Below are 1,892 nucleotides of genomic sequence, written 5' to 3' on the forward strand. Positions count from 1 at the left end.
AAAGTAGAAAGACAACCCACAGGATGGGAGAAAATTTTCGAAAACCATAGGGACTTATACCTAGAATACGTAAGAAACTCTTGTAACTCAACAATAACAAGACAAAATATGGGCAAAGAATTTGAATACATATTTCACCAAAGGAGATATGCAAACGGCCAATAAGTAAAAGAAAAGATGCTCATCATCATTAGTCATCAGGGAAATGCAAATTAAAACCACAATGAGCTGGGTGTGCTGACTCATGCCTGTAATCTCAGCACTTTGGGAGGCCAAGGCAGGAGGATCTTTTGAGCCGAGCAGTTCAAGACCAGCATGGCCAACATAGTGAAACCCTGTCTCTTAAAAATACAAAAATTAGCTGGGCCTTGTGGTGCATGCCTGTAATCCCAGCTACTTGGGAGGCTAAGGCAGGAGAATCACTTGAACCCAGAAAGTAGAGGCTGCAGTAAGCTGAGATTGTGCCACTGCACTCCTGGGCAACACAGCCAGACTCTGTCTCAAAACAAAACAAAACAAAACCCAAACCACCTCCCCCCTCCCAAAAAAAAAAACAACAAAGAAACCCAGCAGATACCACTCTACACACACACTAGGATAGCTATAATAAAAAAAAAAGACAAGCACTGGTGAGGATGAAAAGTAACCGGAACGTTTGTACATTGCTTGTGGAAATGTAATATGGAAAGCCACTTTGGAAAACAGTTTGGTAGTTGTTCAAAAAGTTAAACAGAGATACCATATGGCCCAGTAATTCCACTCCTAGGTATGTATCCAAGAGACATGAAAACATACATCCACACGAAAACCTGTACACAAATGTTCATAACATAATTCAAAATAGCCCAAAAGAAGAAAAACTCAAATGGTTCGACTGATAAATGAATAAGTAAACTGTGGTATATCCCTACAATGGAATATTGTTCAGCCATAAAAAGGAATGTTACATAAGAAATGTTACTTGAAAACATTATGCTAAGTAAAGGAAGCCAAACAGAAAAGGCCACATATATGATTCCATTTACATGAAATATCAAGAATAGATAACTCTATGGAGATGGAAAATAAAGTAGTGCTTAGGAGCTAGGGAACAGCAGGGAATGAGTGAGGAGTCACTGCTTAATGGGTATAGAATTTCTTTTCTAGAGAGTGAATGAAAATATTCTAGAATTAGTGGCAATAGTTGTGCACCTTTGTGAATATGCTAAAAGCCACTGAATTGTACACTTATAAATACTTTATATCAATCAGGCCCCACAAACACTCTATAGAGTTTCCATTATAAGGGCCTGGAGGGTCCTCTTTTAAATAATGGGAGGCCTTTTGCCTATGCTCCCTCCATTCTAAGGCTACTCCAAAAGAGCTCTGTGGAATCCTAAGACTCATACAGGGCAGTGTGAAAACCATCTGTCTAAGTCCCAGGGAAATGTTATCACAATAATCAGCAGTATTATCTTAGAAAGCCTTTCATCTATATAGTATTCCTTCAGTACGGCTATAACACTTTAGCTTTCACTATATGAACAGATTACAAAGAATATGTTTCTCACATGGTCATCAGATGCACTTAGGAGATGTCCACTCAAATTCGAATTCCAGGAGAGACCATAGCCTTCCTTCTGGTGACCTCTTAACCTGAGATCAGGATTACATTCTCCACTTGGGTCTAAGAAAAGAAAAACATTAAGTTATTCTCTGTTTATCAGAAATTGTGAGAATAAATTCTCACTCCTTCATTGAGTGAGCCATTACAGCAACTGCACATGAACAAGATCTGATCTGACCCATAACCACTTTCTTTAAAAAGCTGTTCTTGGGGGCCGGGCGCGGTGGCTCAAGCCTGTAATCCCAGCACTTTGGGAGGCCGAGGCGGGTGGATCACGAGGTCAAGA

General features: G+C 39.8%; 1 protein-coding gene across 1 annotated transcript in view; it reads right to left on the reverse strand.

Annotated features, from left to right (window-relative positions):
- RBBP7 (RB binding protein 7, chromatin remodeling factor) overlaps positions 1 to 1,892 on the reverse strand; it is a 24,409-nt gene that overhangs the window by 9,967 nt on the left and 12,550 nt on the right. Inside the window, exon 5 of the mRNA XM_017537474.1 lies at positions 1,551 to 1,666. Coding sequence (XP_017392963.1) covers positions 1,551 to 1,666 — 116 coding nt within the window. The remainder of the gene's footprint in view (positions 1 to 1,550; positions 1,667 to 1,892) is intronic.

This window comes from Cebus imitator, unplaced genomic scaffold (genome assembly GCF_001604975.1).
Source record: "Cebus imitator isolate Cc_AM_T3 unplaced genomic scaffold, Cebus_imitator-1.0 Scaffold103, whole genome shotgun sequence".
NCBI lineage: Eukaryota > Metazoa > Chordata > Mammalia > Primates > Cebidae > Cebus > Cebus imitator.